This window comes from Ochotona curzoniae, unplaced genomic scaffold, assembly GCF_017591425.1.
Source record: "Ochotona curzoniae isolate NIBS_2020 unplaced genomic scaffold, NIBS_Ocur_1.0 scaffold_1037, whole genome shotgun sequence".
NCBI classification, from domain to species: Eukaryota; Metazoa; Chordata; class Mammalia; order Lagomorpha; family Ochotonidae; genus Ochotona; species Ochotona curzoniae.
In genome coordinates, this window is record NW_024467083.1 from 18,039,514 (window position 1) to 18,055,895 (window position 16,382).

At 51.4% G+C, this 16,382-nt stretch overlaps 2 protein-coding genes across 10 annotated transcripts in view; both read right to left on the reverse strand.

Annotated features, from left to right (window-relative positions):
* LOC121168477 (glutathione S-transferase Mu 1-like) overlaps positions 1-1,855 on the reverse strand; it is a 135,940-nt gene extending 134,085 nt beyond the window's left edge. For 2 of the 6 annotated variants that reach the window (XM_040998650.1, XM_040998654.1), the window contains exons 1-5: positions 1,817-1,855; positions 1,456-1,531; positions 1,005-1,069; positions 621-702; positions 429-529 (exon numbers count right to left, since the gene is read on the reverse strand). In XM_040998650.1, coding sequence (XP_040854584.1) covers positions 429-529; positions 621-702; positions 1,005-1,069; positions 1,456-1,531; positions 1,817-1,852 — 360 coding nt within the window. In that variant the 5' untranslated portion in view covers positions 1,853-1,855. Of the gene's footprint in view, positions 1-422; positions 530-620; positions 703-1,004; positions 1,070-1,455; positions 1,532-1,816 lie in introns of all 6 variants that reach the window. The other 4 variants (XM_040998651.1, XM_040998647.1, XM_040998643.1 and 1 more) reach the window with 3 other exon arrangements.
* A 6,469-nt stretch (positions 1,856-8,324) lies between these two features.
* LOC121168481 (glutathione S-transferase Mu 1-like) lies at positions 8,325-12,918 on the reverse strand. Of its 4 annotated transcripts, none has more exons than XM_040998667.1 (8): positions 12,880-12,918; positions 12,520-12,595; positions 12,050-12,114; positions 11,680-11,761; positions 11,485-11,585; positions 10,448-10,543; positions 10,256-10,366; positions 8,325-8,425 (listed from the first exon to the last, which is right to left on the reverse strand). In XM_040998667.1, exons 1-8 carry the CDS (start codon positions 12,913-12,915, stop codon positions 8,339-8,341), a joined length of 654 nt encoding a protein of 217 aa, XP_040854601.1. In that variant the 5' UTR covers positions 12,916-12,918; the 3' UTR covers positions 8,325-8,338. The 4 variants fall into 4 exon arrangements, with proteins under 4 accessions (XP_040854601.1, XP_040854598.1, XP_040854599.1 ...); XM_040998664.1 differs by having other exon boundaries at positions 10,448-10,597; positions 12,880-12,915; XM_040998665.1 differs by lacking the exon at positions 10,256-10,366 and having other exon boundaries at positions 12,880-12,915.
* Between the last annotated feature and the right edge of the window lie 3,464 nt (positions 12,919-16,382).

Genomic DNA, 16,382 nt, shown 5'->3' on the forward strand with positions numbered 1-16,382 from the left:
GCTGACCCTGGGTTGCCTAGTGGGGACAGCTGCTTTTCCCTATGGGGACATGCCTAAGGATGCTCCCTTCTCAAACTGATATAACTCACGTAATGGACTTTCCATCCAGGGACGAGCATATAAAGGGAACACATTGAATGCTGGTCATGATAAGGGTCAAGAGTTAGACACAGAAGTGAATTTCCTGTCTTAGACATGACTGCTCACTCAGAAGCATTGTAACTTTGTGTAGGGCTGTGGAAATTAATCATAATCTTTCTTTTAGAACAGACTTAAAGAGTACAGATTCAATGTTTTCACAATATAGTAAATTGCTCAGGCAGTCAGACTTCATAGGGAATTCAGAGACAAACAGGAGCAGTACAGATGAGAACACAAGAATCAGCTTGGTATTGAATCTGCCAGATCCAATCCTCTTGGGCACTCACAAAGTCAGGGTTGAAGCAGATTGCCACCAGTTGCCAGCGGTTGTCCATAACCTGGTTCTCCAAAATGTCCACACGAATCTTCTCCTCTTCCGTCTCCCCACCTGCAGCACACACAGCAGACACCCTCAGCATCCCACCCAGCCAGGCCCAGGGCACAGCCACAGCCCCACACCCTCAGCCAGCCCCACTTACACAGGTTGTGCTTGCGGCCGAGATAGCGCACGATGGCATTGCTCTGGGTGAGCTTGTGAGTGCCGTCAATCAGGTAGGGCAGCTGGGGAGGGAGGAGGGAAGTCGGCTGGGCTCCCAGGGGCCCAGCATCCCCTGACCTGAGTAAGAGCACACAGGATCCCTGGCACCCTCTGTGCCTGGCCCATGGCAGGTCCTGGAGACAATCTCTGCACAAGGCATGAGTGAGCTGTGACATAGAAGCTCAGGGAAAGACTGCAGAGAACCAGGGATGACAGTGGTTGAGCACAGGTCCTGGTCCTGAACCCTCTAACCATGGGAAGGATGTGGAGACAGAGACACCATTCACGACCCCACTCCCTCCAACACCCCATCCCCTGCACGTACATTGGGGAAGTCCAGGCCCAGCTTGAATTTCTCATTTAGCCACTGGCTTCGGTCATAGTCGGGAGCTGTGGAGAAGACCAAGTGAAACAAAACCTCCCCCGTGTGCAGCCTCCCCTCATGAGAGTCAGGGGCAAGACCCCCTGAGGAGGGCATGTGGGATCTGAGTCCCTAATATCACATTCAAGGTCTGGAGAAAGGGAATAATGATTCTATGGGGTTATTGACTCCAAAGCTTTTGGGAAGTGTGGGAAAGGACCCAATGCTGAAAGCAGGTTCCCAGCACCCCTTCCCAGAGCCATGCCCTGGGAGGCCACACTGCACCCTCAGGGACCAGGAAGGGCAGGCTCTGCTTCCAGGGGTTGAGGTCTGCACAGGTGATATGCAGGTGGCCAGGCAGGGGTTACTAGATGACAGAAGCAGTAGACAGAGGTCAGAGCAGGCAGAACCATACCGTCTCCCATTCTGTAATGCTTTTCCTCATAGCTGGTGCCAGTGTATTCCAGGAGCAGGCGGATGGGCAAAGCCAACTGGGGGAGACACCAGAGCCAGGGGTCAGAGCTGGAGGGACTCCAAAGGTTGCCCTCATCTCCTCCAGGGGAGCCCTACTCTACACCTAATAGCATCCCTTTTTCCTTCTGCCCCTTCTCCACACTGGGATGCTTGCATCAGGATTTCCTGGCAGCCTAGGAGGAGGAGAAGCAAGGAAGTTCCAAAACAAATGAAGACCTAAAGCCTCCCCAGCTGTTCTGTGCCCTCTGTCCCATCCCATATCCATGCCCATGTCCCATCAGCAGAGCAAGCCCTTAGCTCACCCCGCGGAGCTCCCAGTAGCCCAGGGTCATAGGCATGGTGCTGCTGGTGCTGCAGTGGTGGCAATTGGGCTTTCAGGAAAGACCCTGGGACTTTTATGCTTGGTTTGGGAATAGCCAGGGGGAGTAACCAGCTGTGAACCCGCCCCTACCAGCCCCACCTCCAACCCAGGCTGCCCCAGGAGGCAGTGCTCTGCTCTGCCCCACCCTCAGGAATGAACCTGGTAACTGCCAGTGCTGGCTGGACAGTTGGAGGTCTGTGCAGATCCAAGTCAAGTGTTGACCTGGGACTGGTGGTATCCGCAAGCCCTCCTTGAGGCTCCCACACAGGGCTACCCTCTGCAGGGCCACAGGAGTTAGCAAGCCCTTGGCAGACGTGCCTTTAAAGTGCCATGCACTTCCCTCTACTGTCTGTGTGCTTGACTCAGGCCTCATCCCAAGAAGGAGCAGCTATAGCACCACCTCCCACTCTGGGTTCTGGGAAGACATGTTGCTGGGCCAGGTCCCAATGGTGAACTCCCACAGCAGGGGCAGTAAGGGTGACCTCCCTTACAGGAGGAACTGAATCTGGGTCAACTGTTTAAGGATTATGTAAAGTAGCTGATCCTATTCTGCTCCAGCAAGGGGGCAGGTACACAAGAGCCTCCCTGCCAGGCAGCTGGCTTTGGATGCATCTGATTGGAGTGACCAGTTCCTCTGCAAGGCAGAGGCAGGGCCTTTAAGGGGCCATGGAGTCTTAGGGCTCTGGACTCCTTCAAAGCTCAAAACCAAAAGCCAGTTCCACTTGTGATCCAGCTCCCTGCTTCTGGTCTAGGAAAGCAGCAGAAGATGGGGTCCTGACACCGTGATGGGAGAGCAGGATGAAGCTCCTGGCCTTGGCCTGCATTAGCTGTGGTTGTTGCTGCCATCTGGGGAGTGCAGCAGCAGCCAGAAGATTCTGTCCCTCTGTCTCTCACACTCTCTCACTCTCTTGCTCTAGCTCTTGCTCTCCTATTCTTTCTCTCTCTCCATAGTTCTTTCAAATAAATAATTCTTGTTTTCAATCACTGCCACCATAGTGGGGGTTCTGTATGTTGGAGAAGTGCTTTGGATCACAGTCTCCTCGGACATTTTCTTACTGTCTGCCCTTGGCTGTGGAACATTTGCCACAAGAAGACTCTTTACATATGTGGGCCCCTTGGGCTTGGCCCTCCCAGCCTGGAGGCTGCCAGAAGGAAGTCTCTGGTCTTCACAAATTGCTCCATCTCAGCCATTCTGTTACATCAGCACAAACAGACCAAGGCACTAAGGTGGCCAGCTGTGGTGACAGAATGTGGCTGTCACAGAGGGAATGACAGTGAGGGGGGAACCATGTCTCAGAAGACTCAAGATGTCTGTCCTGCTGTTGGGGCAAAGGATGGAACCCAAGAGGAGCCCCAGGCAGGGTAGCCAGCTCTGATCCCAGCTCTCCTGGATTAGATCTCCAGCCCCATTGCCGGACCTGAACACTGTGCGTTCTGGAGGTGCATAACGTGGTGGCAGAGAGGTGACCTGCACTATCACCTCCACAAGGATGATGTCCTCCCTGCCTGCTTTCTACTCACTGGCAGAAATCTGTATGAAAGCTAAGAGCCTGTGACCCATCACTGTGCTCTGTTTGAATGATAAGACAAGGGACCACGAGTATAAGACAAGCGATAGGTGGAACATTAAAAAGGCAACCAGCTGAAAGTTAAAGGGCAAGGGGATTGCGCTGCAGAAAATCCATCTGGGCAATTAGCCCACAGTTTACAAGGCCTGCAGGGTGTCAGCCCAGTGTGCCAGGAGAGGCTTCAGCTCACCTGGGTAAGGTGTGGTATGGACATGGATAGGACAGGAAGGGGTCATCCCACTTCATTCAGACAGGCTCCTCCTGCAGCTCAGGTCCTCTATCTGTGTCCAGGCTCGGGAAGCAGCCTCTGGCCTCAGAGTGGGTTGTGCCAGGGTTTGCCTCTTGTGGGACACAGGTGCCTGGCCCCTGCATTGGAACTGTTCCCACCAGATATTAAACTGTATCTGTCTGAACCTTACACTCCTGAGCCTCAACAGATGAATTGTCTAGATGCAGTTGAGAAAACACTTCTGAAATGAGCCCACAATAATTAGAACAAGACTTTTGAAAGACAGAGCCAACACAGTGGCACTGGTAGTCACTTGTTGAGTCCCCAAGATTTCCAGATCCACTGATGTACACTGCTGTCCACTGACCACAAAATTAGGACAAGTTCCAACATTTCAAAGGGACACTGTGCTGGATAACTGAAGCAAGACAGAGAGAAGGTCTGGTGTGGTAGCCTACTGGCTGAAATCCTTGCCTTGCACGCACCAGGATCGCTTTTGAGTGCTGGTTCTAATCCCAGTAGCCCCATGTCCCATCCAGCCAGCTGCTTGTGGCCTTGGAAAGCATTCCCCAAATAGCTGCAAGCACCTGTGCTGAACCAATGTGAAGCTAGAAGCCAGGAGCTTCTGTCGGGTCTCCCACAGGGGTGCAGGGTCCCAAGGCTTTGGGCCGTCCTCTATTGCTTTCCCAGGCCACAAGCAGGGAATTAAATGAGAAGCAGGGCTGCCAGAACATGAACTGGCACCCACGTGGGTTCCTGGCATGTGCAAGTCAAGTACTTTGGCCTCCTGGCTACCGGGCTGGACCCTGGATTTTACCAATTTATTCATTGATAATTTTGGCCAGTGTTACATGTTTGTGCTAAACATTAAACAGCCAGAGTTTCACAAAGGAATTGAGCCAATTAGGACATACCTGAGAGTAAATGTACTAAGACCTTTCCAAATCTTATTAAAAATAGATTAAAAGGGCCTGGCATCATGGCTTAGCGGCTAAAGTCCTCGCCTTGAACGCGCCAGGATCCCATATGGGCACCGGTTCTAATCCTGGCAGCTCCACTTCCCATTCAGCTCCCTGTTTGTGGCCTGGGAAAGCAGTTGAGGACAACCCAGAGCCTTGTGACCCTGCGCTCATGTGGGAGACTCGGAAAGAAGTTCCTGGATCCTGGCTTCAGATTGGCATAGCATTGGCCGTTGCGCTCACTTGTGGAGTGAACCATCGGACAGAAGATCTTCTTCTCTGTCTCTCCTCCTCTCTGTATATCTGACTTTGTAATAAAAATAATAAATAAATCTTTAAAAATGAATTAAAAGCAGTTTATTCAAGGTACAAGATTTTGTGTTCTGTATATAGGTTTTAAAATAACATGCATTTTCCATGTGTATGAAAGAATCTACACTAAAATAAACTTACTTTCTTAATTCTATTTAACCACCAACGTTTGCAATAGTTTTGTATGTTGGGATATTTATCTGTTTGCTGAGGTCATCGTGTCTGGGAATGAAGGAGATCAGGTGATCCAAGGTCAGACATTTGCACACTGGGAAGAGGAGCTGGCGATGGAGTCCAGTACCCACGGAAGGCCTGGGGGTGTCAATGGAGGGCAAAGGCCACAGTCAAATTCCCAGCTCAAGGTCAAGACCACAGAATGAGGAGAGTCAGTGGTTCCTTGAAGAGAAGGTGGATGTCCAGACGAACAGAGGGGAACTCACTCTCCCTCCACCTGTTCTTTCTGTTGAGGCTTCGGTGAATCAGAGGTGGTCAGCACAGTTGGTGAGGGTGAGAGTGGATCTTCTTTATTTGCTGCATTGATTTACATGCTAATCTCCCTGGAAACACTCTCACCATCACACCCAGAAACATGGATCCTTCAGCCCAAATGGACACCTCAAATGAAGAATGGTCACATTGTGTGGCAGGAAACCATGCCAAGCAGTGATTTCACCACTGTCTAATGCTGTTCCTCTGGTGAACACAAGAGCTGGTACCAGGGGCAGACCAGGATGTGCAGGGCTACAACACACATTGCCCTCATGTGAGTTAGGTTAGGAGAGTCAGCATGGAGTAAGTGACTCAATCCACTGGTATATTCATGAGCCAGAGTAAGTGCAGGCTGGTCAGGTTTTGCCACAGCGTAAGATGACAAGTGTTGGGACTGGGGATAAATCCTATCAATCTAGACTGCAGAACCATATGGAAGGAGCAAGAATGAAACAGCGAGTGGGCTTAGTAGGCAAAGTGTTGGCACCACCTGGGTATGCTGCAGTTCCCACTGGTGAGCATGAGAACCAGGGCTGGGGTCCAGCCTGGTGGAGGTTATTGGGATTCACTCCAACTGGGCTGTAGTTCCTCCTAGTGTACATGAGGACCAAATGTGTGGTTGGCAGGGGTGGGCTGGCCCACAGCATCCATTGGTTTGAGTAAGGGATGTGGATAGAGACAGAACCAACCCAACAACTGCAACCACCAATACATGTTTAGGCTGATACGGGTGATGGACTAAGACAGGAATCAGGTCTGGGATCACCTCAGATATAGTTTCTTTGGGGACACTCCCAAATGAGCTACTCAATTCAAAACTCCAATTATGGGAGGAAGAATCACAGGTCTGCCCCCAGAGAGCATGTGTCAGAACTGGGCCTCCCCAGTTACTGAATCCTGTGCAGTGGATGGAATGGCCAGAAGCGCATGGGGGACATGAAAGATCATTGAGGGGGTGAAGAGAGTATCTATGAGCATGGATGACAAAACAAATTGGACAACTCTCCCAGTCAAGTGTTGGCAATAAGTATCTAGGGGAATGGAAACTAAGGTGGGCTATATCAGCCAATGGACATTGGAAGGATTTCCTCATCCTTGGAGCAACAAAATAAACAGCATTCCAGAACTATTGAAACCACTAAACACTGTCCTCCAATCACACTCCCCATCATGGCCCCTGGGATGATATTGAATGGCCATTCCATATCCCCAGGTACTGATACAGCTGAGAGGCTCTGTGCAGTTTCCCCTTCTCTGCCCCCTTACGCAGATACAGGAAGAAGAAAGAGAAATTGGGAATAGTAGTCTCATCCAATATCCCCCACTCCTTGATCCTTTCCACTCTAATGAGTAGCCCACATGGGCATGCGTCCTTCTCAACTGTATAAAAAAATCAACAAAAATTTAAAAAAATTTAAAAGGATTTGCTTGTGTTCCCAAGAGGCAGATTAAAGGAACTTTCATTCTCTTTCTTTCAGTCATAAATATTCCCTGTCTTTTTGGAAGCTACTCATACGTGTAGTTCATTCTTCCATCATCCCACTTGGCAGAACTTTTGGTTTTGTTCCTGGAGTGCTTTTGTTCTTAGCTTCTTTGATTTTGTTCCGTGTCTGAGACCAGGACCTGCCAGGAGCGCCTGGCACCTGAACCGTGAGTTGTTGGCCACTCCTGGTACAGATGCAGGGAGCAGAATGGATAGTTGGACACAAACTGGTGTCCCAGCAATTGAAGGCAGATTAGCCAATTGAGGCAGTGCACTAGGCCCTTCGCTATTTATTTTTCATTGATTTAGATTATGTGTAAGAAATAGAGAGATGTCAGGAACCAATTGGGAGAGATGGTATTGGGCAGAGGTCATACGATAGAGGTGAAGAGAATTTTTGAACAAATGCTTTAATTTGCAGAAACGAATGTCCAGTTCCACCTCCCCTCTGGTTCACCTGATTATTTCCACAGTGCCAAGTCCCACTCATGACTGAGGAGACTACCACCACCTCCCAAGAGGGGATTCTTCCACACTTCCAGACTTCCTGAACTGCTATGGTAGGCAGGCACCAGGACACACAACACAGGGAAAACATGCAAGGATTCCACGCAAGGTGTTGACTCAGGTGCCGTGTTTTGTTGTTTCTTTAAAAAGGACAGCAGTCACACTGTAAAGGGATATGCTTTATTGAGAGCAACATTCTGACAAAACAGATGAGGAATAACTACGTTAGTGGGAGCATCCAGGGAAGTGTCCCAGAGGGGATCTGTCCAAGGCCTGCCAGCCCCTTCCCCATCAGGCCTGCAGCTCTCAGAAACAGCACAGCTGCAGGGGAGCTTCAGGGTGAATGAATGAGGAATCCAGGGAAGGGAGAAACCTAAGGTGAGGAGCAGACCAACATGCACAGGGCACAGAAATGACCAAGACACCAGGGCATCCAGCCTGACCAGACACTCACACAGCATGTTGCTTCCCTAGGCCCTGCTATAGCAGCAGAACAAAGAAAACCACAGAATCCAGCATGGTCAGTGCCAAGTCAGGGTTCCCAGGGAAGAGGACAGGTCCAGACTGAAGTTCAAGGGTTTGGGGAGCAGGTAGTACCCGGGAAACCTTGTTGGGTCACAGCCAGCACAGGCCTACTGGCCTCTTTGGCTGTTTGGGGGTGCTCAGGGTCACTCAGGTTCTCCCATGGCAAAGACAGGGCTGTGGAATTGGTCTTGGTGCAAGAGGAGCAGCCCAAGGAGCCATAGCTGAGGAAGAGGTGAGAGCTGATGCTGTGCCAGAGCCTCAATGGGAGGCGCTAGATTAGAGGACAGGGGGCAACAGGCTAGGGAGGAGGCAGTGAAGAGAGAGAGGACAAAGACTGAGGCAGAGCTGGGGCCTGACCTTCCATTCCTCCCTCTCACTTCACTACAGAGCCCTATTTTCCAGTCCAGGAGGCCTTTAGAAACAGAGGGACCTTGATGAAGCGGCTGGACTTCATGTAGGCAGCCATCTTCGGCAGGCCCTGCAGGGGCAGAAACAGGAGCAGAGCTCAGAATCTATGGTTCTCCTGGGATTCCCGCAGCCCCAGTGTAGGCACAGGCCAGCGGGACCAACAGCGGCCATTGCACAGGGCTGTGGTGGCTGCACTGACTTTTCCATGAGACCACAGCCCTGCAGAGTTTATTATTCATCACAGTACCTTTTACCACACTTCATATGATGGATCAGCAAGGAGACGTTAAAGCTGGGTGCTATGTAGCTAAGTGCGATATCAGTGCTCTTCAGAGGCTGCTCCACCTCTAGCATGATCCACACCTGGCCATCACATCTCAGGGAGAGCCTGATGGGCACAGCCATTCAGTAACTTCCTCATGGTCATGGACCGGATAGGCTGACAGGCAGGACACAGCGTGCTCCTGTCCCTATCCAACCCTTCAATCCATTTCTCCCTACACCACAGAGATTCTGCCACTCCCATCTACACACTCTCCTTATTAACTATGAGGCTACCTGCTTGCTGCCACTGCACATACAACAGGACTAAGGGGCTGAGACCACACCAGGACAGCCTGCAGAGTATCCCTGATCTCCACTCATTGAGTCAGCAAGCCCTGACTGTGGGGGACAGAGAAAGTGAAGCCACTAACAAAGGCAAAGTAAGGCTCAAATCCTCCCCTGACATAGGAAGTCCTAACTCCTACCCTTTGGTATCTGAATACAACCTATCTGCATCTCAATTCTCTTCATCCTGAGACCTGCAATGATGAGCCGTGTTCAGAACCTAACAGGCCTGGCCCTGGGTACCGCATGGTCCAGCTCATAGATTCAGTCTACATCCTCCCGGACACAGAGCTGAGCCAACTGTTACATAAACCAGAGGTCACAGGCATGGCTTGATCCAGAGCTGATGAGAATGAGCTGAGAAGACTCCTCTCTGTGTGGGGAGGAGAACAGAACAAACATTGCATACTGAACAACTTGTTGGACTAATGCCTCATACTCCCAAATCTGTAACCAAGTAGGCTTTGTTGTGAGCATGCATGGAGTCCCAGGTGGTCCCTGTGATCCTGTGAAGTGAGGCCCAGGCTGTGCTCCTCAGTAACCAAGAGCTGTTGCTCCTCCATCTCCAAACTGCTGAGTTTGCAGTTCTCTAACTGGCTCAGTTCCAGCATGGAGTCACCTTTGCACAGGCATAAACAAAATGGTAAGCAGCTGCCCTATCTCACAGGCAGAACATGTGGGATACTAGAATGAAACAAGAGGCATCGAAGGAGAAAGAAAACCTACATCATCAAACAAATCAAGTCTCCCCAGCAGAGAATCCACAGTTGTGGACAACTCCAGCACCAACAGTGCTGGGAGCTCAGTGCCTGCACAGGGGGATCTCACTGGTTCAATGTGCTCTAGAGATCAAACACATGGACTGTGCGTGTCTCTGACACTGAATCCACCCTACCCGGTCTCAGTTCAGCTACAAACACACACTGCTCAAAGTCTGGCCTCTCCTATAGTCTCCTGGCATGGGACACCAGACTAGACAAGGGTCTGAGGCTGCTCAGTTTAGCACAAAAATCAGAGAAGTCCTGACTGTTGTTCATACACACCAGAGGTTCCTGGGAGCCCAGCACAGCTGTGACGGGCTCTGGGACCCTGATAAATGGCTTTTCCCATGCTGACTCAGTATTTTCTTATGAATCAATTGGGAGAGACAACTTGTAGAGATACACTGGACACAGCAGGTGCAGGATGCTAACTCTGAGTCCTGCTGTCAGGGGTTGGTGTGTAGCAGAGCTCCAGGACTCGAACAGAATGAGGGAACCAGAAGAGGCTGAGAGGAGGGTTGGGGATGCACCTCAAATCGAGCCATGAAATCCTTCAGGTTTGGGAACGCATCCAGGCAACCAGGAGCAAAAATACGGTTCTGGTCGAGGACATCATAGACGAGGAAATCGGCAATGGTGATCTGCAGAAGCCAGGAGGAGGGAGACAGGGACTTAGCGATAGACTGACCATGCCCCTGCCTCCCTCCCCTTCTCTGCCTCACCTTGTGCCCTGCAAACCAGGGCCGCTTCCCCAGGAACTGGGAGTACAGTGTCAGCTTGTCTGGGAGGCCCTTCAGGTAGTCAGGCTTCAGCTTTTCCTGAGGGAGCAAACAGCTGTCAGCACCCACAGACACGATTTTGCAGGAGAGGGTCTGCCTGCCCAGGGCTGCACATGGCCCCGCTGACTGAGGGAGCAGCCATTCCCCCTGAGTGTGGCAGGGTCCGTGTTCCTGCTTGGATTTCATCCATCAACATCTGAGAGACTCCCACTGGCCCCCATCCCATCTGTGGGAGACCACCGGAGATCACATAGAAGTCCAGTTCTGTCCCTGAACCTGTCACCTCTGATGTCCAAGCATCCTGCTGTAAGTCACTCCCAGGGGTGTCATGTTGTAGGTTCCCTGGGACTCTGCTGGGGGTGAAAGCAAAGAGGCAAAGAACTAAAAGACCTTGGCAAAGAAGACGAAACTCTACCTGGTGGGCTGGCAGGAGAATGCTAGAGGCATGTGCACAGCTCACAAAGGATGAGAATGTGATCTGCAAGGTTGAAGGGAAAGGAACCCAGGACCTCTGGGTGACCCTGGGATCCCCACTGGGGAAATATGCTTATCCCTGTGGGACACAGAGAGAACCCTGGGAAAACATGACACATGTCTGAAGATGCTCCCATCTTAAACTAATATAACTCATGTATTGCACTTTGCATTTGGACACTGACCATGATGGGATTGCATTGAAAGGTGGCCTGTTAAGGGCCACAGGTTAGACAAAAGGGATTCTTAAGCAAATTTCCTGTCTTAGAACCTACTTCTTACCAGAGGCATTGGGAATACATATAAGATTATAAAAGTTGCTGCAAAGATTTTACTTTACAAGTTTTAGAGGCCATAGAATTAATGTATGGGTCAGATAGGAAATTGATTGGACAATCAGTGCTCCTGGGTGTTTCACATACAAACAGGAGCAATGCCGATGAGAACACAAGAGGTTAATTAATTCCTCACTGAACCTGCCAGCACCACTCCAGTGGGGCCCTTACATAATCAGGGCTCTTGCAGACCATGATGAGTTGCCAGCGGTTGTCCATAACCTGGTTCTCCAAAATGTCCACGCGAATCTTCTCCTCTTCCGTCTCCCCACCTGCAGCACACACACACAGCAGACACCCTCAGCATCCCACCCGCCAGGCCCAGGGCACAGCCACAGCCCCACACCCTCAGACAGCCCCACTCACACAGGTTGTGCTTGCGGCCAAGATAGCGCACGATGGCGTTGCTCTGGGTGAGCCTGTGAGTGCCGTCAATCAGGTAGGGCAGCTGGGAAGGGAGGAGGGAAGTCAGCTGGGCTCCCAGGTTCCAAGCACCCCTCACCCCGTCATGAGCCAGGGCACACAGGAAACTTGGCACCCTCTGTGCCTGGCCAGTGGCAGGTCCTGGAAACATACTCTATACAGGAATGAATGAGCTATGACATAGAACTTCAGAAAAGAACTGCAGAGAACCAGGGTGACAGTGGTCCTGAGCCCTCTAACCATGGGAAGGATGTGGAGGCAGAGACACCATTCACGACCCCACTCCCTCCAACACACCATCCCCTGTACGTACATTGGGGAAGTCCAGGCCCAGCTTGAATTTCTCATTCAGCCACAGGCTTTGGTCATAGTCGGGAGCTGTGGAGAAGATCAAGTGAAACAAAACCTCCCCCGTGTGCAGCCTCTTTCCCTGGACCTCCTAAGGAGTCAGGGGCAAGACCCCTGAGACAGGACATGTGGGATCTGAGTCCCTCAGTCTCACATTCAAGATCTGGGGGAAGGGAAAAATTATTTTAAGGGCTCCGCATCGCTAAACTTTTAGGAGTTGTAGGGAAGGACGCAATGCTGAAAGCAGGTTCCCAGCACCCCCTCCCAGAACTATGCCTTGGGTGGCCGCACTCTCCCTGCAAGGACCAGGAAGAGACAGGAAGAGGCTCTGCTCCTGGGAACGGAGGCCTGCATAGGTGAGCCACGGGTGGCCAGGCAGGGGTTGCTAGGTTACAGCATGCAGTGGACAGAGGTCAGAGCAGGTAGGTGCATTACCGTCCCCCATGGTGTAATGTTTTTCCTCATAGCTGGTGCCAGTGTATTCCAGGAGCAGGCGGATGGGCAAAGCCAACTGGGGGAGACACCAGGGTCAGGGGTCAAAGTTGGAGTGACTCCAACTACTGCCCTCATCTCCTCCAGGGGAGCCCCACTTTATATCTAGTAGCATGCCCTCTCCTCCTGCCTGTCTCTCATTCTGGCATGCCTGCGTCAGGAATTCTAGGAATTCTAGGAAGAGAAGCAGTGAAGTTTTTAAAGGAATCAATTGCTAAAACTTTCCCAGCTGCTCACTACCCCCATTCTATCCTGCTTCACATTCACATGCAAGCCCCACGGCGTGGCAGACCCCTCACTCACCCCGCGGACGTCCCAGTAACCCAGTGTCATAGGCATGGTGTTGCTAGTGCTGCAGTCCAGGAAGACTGGGCTTTCAGGGAGGAGCCAGGGTTGTTAATCTTCAGGTTGGGGGCTGGCGAGGGGCGTGGCTGGCTGCGAATCCGCCCTATCCCCCCGCCCTGTCCCCAATCCCGGGAGCCACTGGCAGCCGGGAGGGCGGAGCTCTGCTCAGCACCACCCGCAGGAATGAGCTGGTCAGATGCAGCTGCGGGGATTGACTGGACAGCTGGACATGTGCGCAGACCATAGCCAAGCGCAGGCCCGGGACTGGTAGTGGCTGCAGGCCTTCTCAGTCTCCCACCCGTGAGCTACCCTCTGCGGGGCCACAGGAGTTAGCAAGCCCTTGGCAGATGTGCCTTGGGCAATTAGACAGCCATGTACTTTCCTCTGCTGTCTCTGTGAGCTTGGCTCAGGCCTCATCCCAAGGAGGATGAGCTGTGGTGCCATCTCCACAAATCTGGATTCTAGGGAGACTGATTGCTGGGCCAGACCAGGATGGGGTACCCCCACACCAAGGGCAGGAATATCTGACCAGAAGCTCCTGCAGGCCTCCAGGGCAGTAGGCCTATACAAGAACAGCATCCTGAAAATGGTGTAACCTCCTTGTTCCAATAAGGAACTCGAGGAACTGAGTCTGGGACAGCTGCTTAAGGATTATGTGAAATAGCCAAATCCTATTCTGGCCCAGCAAGGGGGCAGGTGCACAAGAGCCTCCCTGCCAAGCAGCTGGCTTTGGATGCATCTGGTTGGAGTGACCAGTTCCTCTCCAAGGCAAAGGCAGGACCTTTAAGGGGCCATGGAGTCTTGGGGCTCTGGACTCCTTCAAAGCTCAAGAAAAAAGACCAGTTCCACTTGTGATCCAGCTCCCTGCTTCTGGCCTAGGAAAGCAGCAGAAGATGGGGTCCTGACACCGTGATGGGAGAGCAGGATGAAGCTCCTGGCCTTGGCCTGCATTAGCTGTGGCTGTTGCCGCCATCTGGGGAGTGCAGCAGCAGCTAGAAGACTCTTCTCTTCTGGCCCTGTCTTCGCCCCAGCTGGCACTACGTCTCGTTCCTTCTCTTTCTCTCCTTTTTTTCCCTTTCTCCTTCTCGTTCTCTCTGTAACTCTCCCAAATAAATAACTCTCTTTTTCAATCACTGCCACCATAGTGAGAATACTGTATGTTAAAGGAGTACCTTTGATAGCAGTCTCTGCTGGCATTCTGTTTCTGTCTGCCCTTGGCTGTGGAATATTTGCCACAAGAAGGCCCTTTGCAGATGTGGGCTCCTTGGACTTGGCCCTCCCAGCCTGGAGGCTGCCAGAAGGAAGTCTCTGGTCTTCACAAATTGCTCCATCTAAGCCATTCTGTTACAGCAGCACAAACAGACCAAGGCACTAAGGTGGCCAGCTGTGGTGACAGAGTGTGGCTTTCACAGAGGGAATGACAGTGAGGGGGGAACCATGTCCCAGCAGACTCAAGATGTCTGTCCTGCTGTTGGGGCAAAGGATGGAGCCCAAGAGGAGCCCCAGGCAGGGTGGCCAGCTCTGACCTCAGCTGTCCAGGCCTAGGGCTTAAGCCATGCCCTCATGCACTGAGCACTGAGTTCAAAGGGTACATAAGGTAGTGGCAGCAAAGTGACCGCACTATCACCTCCACACGGATGATGCCCTCCCTGCCTGCTTTCTACTCACTGGCAGAAATCTGAATGAAAGCTAAGAGCCTGTGACCCATCACTGTGCTCTGTTTGAATGATAAGACAAGGGACCACGAGTATAAGACAAGCGATAGGTGGAACATTAAAAAGGCAACCAGCTGAAAGTTAAAGGGCAAGGGGATTGCGCTGCAGAAAATCCATCTGGGCAATTAGCCCACAGTTTACAAGGCCTGCAGGGTGTCAGCCCAGTGTGCCAGGAGAGGCTTCAGCTCACCTGGGTAAGGTGTGGTATGGACATGGATAGGACAGGAAGGGGTCATCCCACTTCATTCAGACAGGCCCCTCCTGCAGCTCAGGTTCCCTATCTGTGTCCAGGCTCGGGAAGCAGCCTCTGGCCTCAGAGTGGGTTGTGCCAGGGTTTGCCTCTTGTGGGACACAGGTGCCTGGCCCCTGCATTGGAACTGTTCCCACCAGATATTAAACTGTATCTGTCTGAACCTTACACTCCTGAGCCTCAACAGATGAAATGTCTAGATGCAGTTGAGAAAACACTTTGAAATGGAGCGAGTAACAATTAGAACAAGACTTTTGAAAGCCAGCACAAATATAATGACATTGGTGGTTCATTTGTGGATTCCCCAAAATTTCCAGATCCATTGAGGTACCTATACTATCCACTGACCACAAGATGTAGACAGTCCCCACATGTTAAAGGGACACTATGCAGAGTAACCCAAATAGGACTGAAATAGACTCAAATCCTATAGAGCGACCTCTCACCTGGATAGTGTCATTCCTTTCAATTCTTTGACTAAGAACCCCCCCCCCTTTTTTAAAATTCATTTGAAAAGCAGAGAGAGAGAGAGAGAGAGATCTTCCATTGACTCACCAAATAGCCTCAACACCTGAAGCTGGGCAGGAATTCCATGTGAGCCTTCCATGGGTGGCAGAATCTCAAGTGGCTGAGCTATCACCCACTGCATCTCAGGGCATTAGCCAGGAGTGGATTGGAATTGAAGTACCAGGGACTGGAATCAGCACTCCAGTGTGGGGTAGGAGAGACAGCCAAGCAGCAGCTTAATTCACTGTGCCACAACTCCCACCTTATTGTCCCTTATATTTTAACACTCTGACAGCTGTTTTTAAAATCTTGCTTAAATGGCTTCATATATATGTATATGCATATATAGAATGAGCATGAAAACAGTTTTACACGGGGATTCCCATAACATTTTGATTTATGGTCTTCAGAAAAACAGAGAAAATACCTTTACTAAGGAATCAAGCCATCTACCAAGGGATCCCAGCCACAGCAGATTCGGTCTCTCATCAGATAGGTGAGCAGGGAAATTCATCAGTTCTCACAGGGCTTCATCCTGACCTTCACCCTGATCGCATACGTAGCCAGAGCATTAATGGAGTGGACGCTGTGGTAGAGGCATTACCAGAAAAGCTGGGACTCAAGATTCATCTTACAATCCAAGAATTGCTGTGGGCATGCCTGGGCAAGACCCTGAAAGCCTCTGAGCAAAGAGCAGAGAGAAGGGCCTGGAGACCTCGCAGTTGGATTGACCCGCACAGTGTGGAAGCAACAGGATGCTGGCTCCCTGCTTGGGATGCCTACTTCCTGGGTACCACCCACAGGAAGCACACCATCATGTCAGGGAGTGAATGAGAGGCCCCAACCACAAAGTGTTCACCTCTGTTCTCTAGGGTGCCTCACAAGGCCACCTGCTCTGAGGGGATCACACACGGGAGCAAGTCTCAGACACCAAAAGTCCTACTTCATTCCCTATGAACCCAGTCACTGCCAAGGTCACGGGCCAGCCA

Coding starts and splice junctions, on each gene's coding strand:
- LOC121168481 (XM_040998664.1), bottom strand. CDS start 12,915: ATGCCTATGACACTGGGTTACTGGGACGTCCGCGGG. Junction 11,586..11,679: donor TGGCCGCAAGCACAACCTGT/GTGAGTGGGGCT, acceptor TGTGTGCTGCAG/GTGGGGAGACGGAAGAGGAG. Junction 10,367..10,447: donor CCTGGTTTGCAGGGCACAAG/GTGAGGCAGAGA, acceptor TGGCTTCTGCAG/ATCACCATTGCCGATTTCCT.